The 7,818-nt window shown below is 38.1% G+C and overlaps 1 protein-coding gene across 1 annotated transcript; it reads right to left on the bottom strand.

Annotated features, from left to right (window-relative positions):
- Positions 1 to 6,238: 6,238 nt before the first annotated feature.
- LOC116087665 (ubiquitin-like) lies at positions 6,239 to 6,725 on the bottom strand. The gene has a single exon (XM_031366316.1). The coding sequence runs from the start codon at positions 6,696 to 6,698 to the stop codon at positions 6,318 to 6,320; it is 381 nt and encodes a 126-aa protein (XP_031222176.1). The 5' UTR covers positions 6,699 to 6,725; the 3' UTR covers positions 6,239 to 6,317.
- Positions 6,726 to 7,818: the final 1,093 nt, after the last annotated feature.

Below are 7,818 nucleotides of genomic sequence, written 5' to 3' on the forward strand. Positions count from 1 at the left end.
CAAATGGGAGATTTTTGAATGTGGACTGTTGGTTGATGTTAAATGTTGATAGCGATGTAATGGTTTTATGGAAGAATATCTTTTTCACTTTGGAGATAGATGATGAAATAAACAATACATACATTTGATATATACATTCTAAATAATACAAAGTTAACCAAATAACAACAATGAACAAATCTAAATACATGGCATATGAATAATTATTATATTATCTCACAAGTTTTCTTTTTTCTAAAAGAGATTTATTTACTTATTATATGTAAGTACACTGTAGCTGTCTTCAGACACTCCAGAAGAGGGCGTCAGACCTCATTACAGGTGGTTGTGAGCCACCATGTGGTTGCTGGGATTTGAACTCAGGACCTTTGGAAGAGCAGTCAGGGCTCTTAACCGCTGAGCCCCATCACAAGTTTTCTTAAGGCCTGGGGTGCTCATATTTTTAAAAATGCAAATTAAAAATGGTTGGGATATGGACCAGCAGTGTGTCTGTGCTTAGGGTAAGGCTTTTATATGGGCTTTTATGGTAGCAGGTGCATTGGGATTTCCCACTGGAATTTATAATTCTCTGTGACTGAATTAACACTTCCATTCTCACTAGATTGATAGCTGCCCAATGGATATTTTGCTCACTTGTGTGCTTATAGTGGTTCTTTGAGATTGGCATATATTTCACATATTTCATTAATAATTCACCAATACTTTTCATTAAAAATATTTAGAATTTTTTTCCTCATTATACCTCTCTTTGTTAGGGTAAGAGATTGTTGCTTGGAGTTTAATCTCCATCCTTAAATTGATGTAATCCTTTTGCGCAATGTAGGACCACTATTGCCATGGTGCTCCTTGAAAAACAGTGAAGTCATCTGGCTTCTGTTTGCCTTCATTATTGATATGATGTCCTGTCAGCCCCATCAAGGAAATATTGTTTTCCAAAATTAAAATTGTGAATCAAATCACAGGAGGATGTTGTCAAATAAACAAAGAATCGTCACTTATATTACACTGCCAATTTTTTGATAAACTTAATTCCTCTAAATGCATTTAGCTTTAATGAAGAGTAATACAATTTAATAAGGACATGAAATGGAATCGTTCATTTTCCTGATCCTGGGCATTGGGCAGATGCCTTCTGTTTAATGCATTGCTTCAAGGTGCAGACATTTATTTTTTGTTCTTCAGGTTTGCCCTCTCTCTTTGTGTGTGTGTGTGTGTGTGTGTGTGTGTGTGTGTGTGTGTGTAGGTGCCGCGAGGAGTAATCTACATCTACACGCTTAATTCAATCACTCATCAGACCAGAGTCTTTCTTAGTGGAAAGTTTCTGATTTGTTTCTGGTTCCTGAGGCAATGATATGTATATAATCCAATAAAATTGGCAATTATTAATATATTAGCCATGGTTACTTCAATGGTTAATGACATAAAACCAAATTCAAAATTAATTAAGCAAAAAGAGGAGTTTCTGCGTACAAACAATGAGGGAAGTCCAAGGTGCATATGGCTCAGGGGCTCAGGTGAGTGGGGCTGAGGCCTCTCTTGGCCTGAGTTTTATTCTCAGGTAAGTTCTCTCATTCAAGGTGACTAGGAAATGTTCATTGAGCCACACATTAAGTTATTCACAGATTCAGGGTGATCTTTGGATATTTTCAAATGGGCCAGGGGTTCCAGCTGACCCTGAACTTGAATTTAGAATGTGCCTGTGTTTCATTTTGGTGATCCACTTGGATTGGTTGGTTTTAAGGTTTTGTGCGTATGCATGCATGCATTTGGGCATTTGCGCACAGATGTGTGCATGTGTGTATGTATGTGTATGTGTGTGCGCGCACACCCACATGTGCACTCGAGTACTTGCTTGTGCATGTTTTTACAACTCAACATTCAGGCCAGAGTTGATGCCAGAATATCTTCCTCCATCAGAATCTGATTTCATGAAATCAGAATGTCTCTGATTTGTTTGTTTGCTTCAGAGTCTCATTGAACCTGAAGGTTTTATTTCAATGAGGGTGGCTACCCTATGAGCCCCAGGGATCTGCCTGTATCTGCCCTCTGACCCTGGCACATAAATATTCACCGCCACCCTTGCTTCTTTGATGGGAACACTGGAATCCTAACTCAAGGAAACTCAGTGTCATGCTCATACAACAAGCTCTTTACCCGTGGAGGCAACTTAGTCCCTTAGCTTTTTAAATTTCTTTGTGATTTAAAAAGATTTTTTTTTATAGAGAACATTTTTAATTAGTTTTACAGAGGTAAGTTATATGACCCTAAAAAGTTTCTTACATGATAAGTAAATGGGATGATACAAAGAAATAGGGTAATGCGCCTTGACCAGGATTTCAACCAGATAAGATAGTGAAATGGGCAATTCATTTGGAAAGCCAGTGGCATCACCAAAGAATGGTTCTCATTCCCGGCAGCAAGGAAGTCCAATTACTCAACATGAGCTTCCAAAGGCCCCAGTGCATCAGCACTGGGAGAAGCATTCAGACACTTAGTGAATAACTCAGCAGCATTGAGACAGTCTTCATACATACATACATACACACACACATCCATCCATACATCCATCCATACATCCATCCATACATACATCCATACACCCATCCATACAGTCTCTGTCTGTCTGTCTGTCTGTTTGTCTCTCCACCCTCTTCTTTGCATTTGAGAAGTTGAAGAAGGACCTAATACAGGATTGCTGGGATGTATGCATTCAAACCAGTTAGGTTGTCTGCAAAAGTTAACTATAAATTTTATCTATGGGGGCGGGGGGGAGGAAAACCCACCTCAATTACTTTTGTTTCTGTAAGCTCATAGCCTGAATAAAACCACTGCTAGCAGAATGCTCATTAAAGTGGATTTAAATTTCAAATGAAAAGTTATTGACTTCTAAAAAGGTAAACATAGCTAAGCACCAAGAACCATCTGAAGTTATTAAATTACTGACTTACCTACTGTTACTTCTTTAATATTTTGTTTGTTAACTAAACTATAAAGCGCAGTGCTGAAAATGTAACAGCGAGATGTTTGCCAGCAGCAACTTTCCACAGACATTTAAAATTTAATGGTCTGCTGAAAAACGGTGATGGATTTTGGTCTCCTTTGCCCCAAAGTCCTGGCTCTCATAAAAAATGTAGCCTACTTCGTGTCTCTGGGAAGGAAGGATTAGGATGGGAGATCAGATGATAAATCGTTTGCCATCAGTATCTGGCCAGAAGAACTTAGCTTAGCCCTATCACATTTCCATGTTTATTTATGCACTGCACCATTTGGGTATTATAATAAAATTTTTATCTGTCCCTGGAGGCAAAATTGAGTTATATATTAAATGGCTATTTTCTTTGTTTTCTGCTTAGGTATGCATGCAATGTGGTGGCATAGTCTATATTCCATACTTGCTTCATTCCTGCAGAGAGAACATTTTTTGCAGCTGACAAGAGTAAAGACACCCCATGCTTCCAGACTAAGAAAGAACATATTGGCAAGATAAAATACAGATGTTTGTTGTGTTTTCTCTACTTCGTGGCTGTTCTCAGTGGAGGTTAACTTTCATGAGTACGTCTCTCTGACCCTGTTTGGGCAGTCAGACATAGGATTTCACAGTAAATTTGAGATTGTAAAAAGGTAGTTTCAAGGAAAAGTAGTTCAAAAATATTTTTAGTGAGGAAAAGCAAAGTAAAAATTCATGCCTCTTCTCAAACTCCCTTTTCATAAGTCCACTGAAATAAAAACTAATTTCCCTACATTTCTGTAGGGAGAAACTTGAAGTATATAATTTCCTTCCAAACACTTTTATTCTTTTTTTTTTTTTTGGTTTTTCGAGACAGGGTTTCTCTGTGTAGCACTGGCTGTCCTGGAACTCACTCTGTAGACCAGGCTGGCCTTGAACTCAGAGATCTGCCTGCCTCTGCCTCCCAAGTGCTGGGATTAAAGGTGTGCGCCACTACTGACCGGCCACTTTTATTCTTAAGTTAGAAACAGATACAAGGATTTTTCTTGTAGAGTGTAGGGCAAATGGAATCCTTTGTGCAACATAAAATATGATATTCTAAATGTGTTTATATTTACTTTTTCCTATTCCTAGAAAAAAATCAGAAAATAAAGAAAACTGAAATATAAAAACGGCCAGCAAATATCAAAAGAATATCACAAGGCCATGTGTAAATCCTCAGCAGGAGTGCCTGCTCCATGCACAAAGCAAAATGGCAGAAAGAAGCACTGTATGCTGTCTCTTGTATTCTGACTGTCCTGTTGGAGAAACGAATTCTTCCACTGTAATGATAATAGAAAAATTTCCTGATAAATTTAGGGGCTCAAATGAAGGGGATCAGATGTGTGCATTCATTAAACAATGTCTATTAAAGGGACATTGTCGTAGAATTAGAACTTAGTGAGGGGAAGCTAATTTTCTTGGTTGGATTCAAAAGGATCTATGCTAATTTTGAAAGTGTGGACTTCTATAAAAAGTAAAGATCTAGAAGAGCATACACACACACACACACACACACACAGAGAGAGAGAGAGAGAGAGAGAGAGAGAGAGAGAGAGAGAGAGAGAGAGAGAGAGAGAGAGAGATAATAAGTCTTGAAAGTAAAGAAAGGAATAAATATGGAACCTTTTTCCAGAATGTTGAGTATAAGCTCTAAGGGCTGGGCATTTAGAAGCCAAGTAGAAAAGGTGGAAAGGTGAGCAGCTGTGACACCACCCTAGGCATCTAGAAAGGAAAAAAAAAAAAAACAGCAGACATGGCTGCAAAATCAGTAAGACAAGAAATGAAGGGTTAAGTCTGAAGCATTCACTCTGTGTAACATGTCTAAGTGAGCAGGAGAAAGCCCATGAGGCCTCACCCATACACAAAGAACTTCAGACAACTAAGGGTTGCTGAGAATGGGAGAAATAGTCTCCTCCAGGGAAAACAGGCACATCAACTGGTTATCTAATACCAAATGCCCAGTCCTGAAAACATGCATACAAATAACATCATGCAGACTGGGCACTTGTGTTTACGTGTGTGTGCGTGTGTGTGTAAATATGTATCTATATTGGTGGCCTCTTTATTCATTAATTCCTGTATTTATATTTCTATATGTCTATTGGTGTCCTCTTTGTTCAGCTTATATTTAGGCAGTCGAGTTGGTGAGACATTTGGGTGTGGCTTCTGGCATGACTAGAGACACACTCTCATAGCAAACTCCCTGATCTTCTGGCTTTACAATCTTTCCCCTCCTCCTCCTCCTCCTCCTCCTCCTCCTCCTCCTCCTCCTCCTCCTCCTTCTTCTTCTTCTTCTTCTTCTTCTTCTTCTTCTTCTACAGTGTGCCCTGAGCCTTAGATGTTTCATAGATGTATCCATTGGGATTGGACTCCATAACTCTGCATTTTGATCGGTTGTGATTTTCTATAGTATCCATGTGATGCAATGGAAAATTTCCCGGATGACATGTGAAGAATATATATACATACATATATATGTATAAACATATATATATATATGTACATATATATATATATAATGAATTTGAAAGAGAGAAAGGAAGGGATATTGGATAGTTTGAAGGGAGGAAAGGAAAAAGATAAATTTGTAATTACATTATCTCAAAACCAAAAATAAAAGGAAAAGGAGGAAAAAAGAAAATAAGTAATATTTAACTAAATTCACATAAACAGATCAAAAGGAAAGACATGAAAAATATTTACCACAAAATATAAAGCCTACCTATGTAAGATAAAAGCATATATAACCATTTAAGTATTTGAAATCTAAATAGAAAATTTCTGTATTAAAAAGACATCAGAATAAAATCAGTATACAATCTATAGGCTAGAAAAATATTAGTTTATATTTATAAGTTAATATAGTTAATATCAGTGTAAGTTGGAAAACAATAAAAATAACCCCAGAAAAGATAGGTAAGTAGTAAAGAACAATTTATAAAAAAGTAAATGTTCAATAAACCTTAGAAACTTTTCTGTATCATTGGTAGTCTTAGAAATATACATTAATGTGATAACATTTTAATTAACTTTCACTCATCTGATTAGGAAAAATTTCAAAGCTCAATAGTAGGGTGTGTTAAGGTGCTGTTGGGAGGGAGATAAAGAGTAAAGTTTCATAATGATTCTCCTGTTTCTGGTTTTAAATGTGAAGGTATACACACACAGGTGCATGTAGTTTCTACATAGAAATACATGAACACAGGTGAAGGCAATGGGGGAAGCTTTAGTTGTGTTTTTTTTTTTGGGGGGAATGCAAGAACTTTATTCAAAGTGCAATGAAACTTGTTAACAGCTTAAAAGATAGGCAAAACTAAGACATCTCCCATCAAACCCAAGAACAAGCACAAGGAGGGCTCTTTCTAGATACCGTGCTGACAAAGGTACCTTTATCTTGCTGTTTGACCTTCTTGGTGGTAACACTGGGCTCGACCTCCAGGGTGATGGTCTTGCCTGTCAGGGTCTTCACAAAGATCTGCATCCCACCTCTGAGGCGAAGGACCAGATGCAGGGTAGACTCTTTCTGGATGTTGTAGTCGGACAGGGTGCGGCCATCTTCCAGCTGCTTGCCTGCAAAGATCAGCCTCTGCTGGTCAGGGGGGATGCCCTCCTTGTCCTGGATCTTTGCCTTGACATTCTTGATGGTGTCACTGGGCTCGACCTCCAGGGTGATGGTCTTACCAGTTAAGGTCTTCACAAAGATCTGCATTGTCAGTGGCGGTGGTGGCAGCAGTCCTCACAAAAGTGATGGAGCCCGCAGTCTCCAACGGAACTCTAGTTGTGATTTTTATTTAAATCCTTTTAATCAAAAATTATTTTTGTAGGTACAGTGTTGCTTGTGATCAATCAGTACCTTGAAGACTGAGGCAGGCAGACTGAGTTCAGACCTAGCGTAGCCAAAACAGCAAGACGAGCCTACACTGCCTAGTAAGGCCCTAGTTCTGGCAATAGGGGATACAATTTGTCATTCTGATAGTTCAGCATTCATTGAAACGTTGATCATTTCTTGTCATTAGCACCAACGCTGCCAGCTCTAAGTATGTAAGTTCTGCTGGCCTATGACAGACACATCCAGATTTACTATTTCAGGCTTCCAATTCTCACACCCAGTCAATGGTTTCCAACCATGAGCAATTTTATTGATACTAATGTTAGTATTTTTAAGCATGTGGACTGCTGGTTACATAAGTTACTGTTTTTTTTGTCTGTTTTTTTTTAATACTATCTGATTTCTTAATGTGGAAGATAGAATTTGATTTGCTTTTCTTCTGAAACCCGCCTCCTTGTGTTCAAATGCATGCTTTCTGATGCCCAGACACCTGCTTCTCTTTACCAGGCTGATAATTTTTAGTTCCAGGAATATTCAGTTAAACTCAGAAGCCTAAGAAAATATCCACAGGTGGTTGTCACAGTGGCTACAAGTTTCTTTCACACATATGGTGCTTCCTTAGGAGTTGATGATTGTTGCTTTTCTTAATGTTCAAATTTATTGGATACAGAGTGATCATTTGATATATGTATATATCATATATATATATAATTATGCAGTAATCAAATCAGAGCAACACTATAACTCTCATTTTATACATTTACTCTTTCTTTGTGGTGAGAGCTATTTTGGAATCTATGTTGTGTGCCACAGTATGCCTTGCTAGGTTCTAGAAATCTATGTGTGGCTGATGGGGGTTTACGAAAGACAGATACAGGTAATATTGCAAGTTCACCCTAGGATTGAGTACACTAGATGCAGGTAGCTAGTCATGGTTGGCATCTCTTTATGGAAGCAGGTTTGTGTGTGTGTGTGTGTGTGTGTGTGTGTGTGTGTGTGT

This window comes from Mastomys coucha, unplaced genomic scaffold, assembly GCF_008632895.1.
Source record: "Mastomys coucha isolate ucsf_1 unplaced genomic scaffold, UCSF_Mcou_1 pScaffold13, whole genome shotgun sequence".
NCBI lineage: Eukaryota > Metazoa > Chordata > Mammalia > Rodentia > Muridae > Mastomys > Mastomys coucha.

Excerpts from the sequence above, each read along its gene's own strand:
- LOC116087665 (XM_031366316.1), bottom strand. The coding sequence starts at position 6,698 with ATGCAGATCTTTGTGAAGACCTTAACTGGTAAGACCATCACCCTGGAG.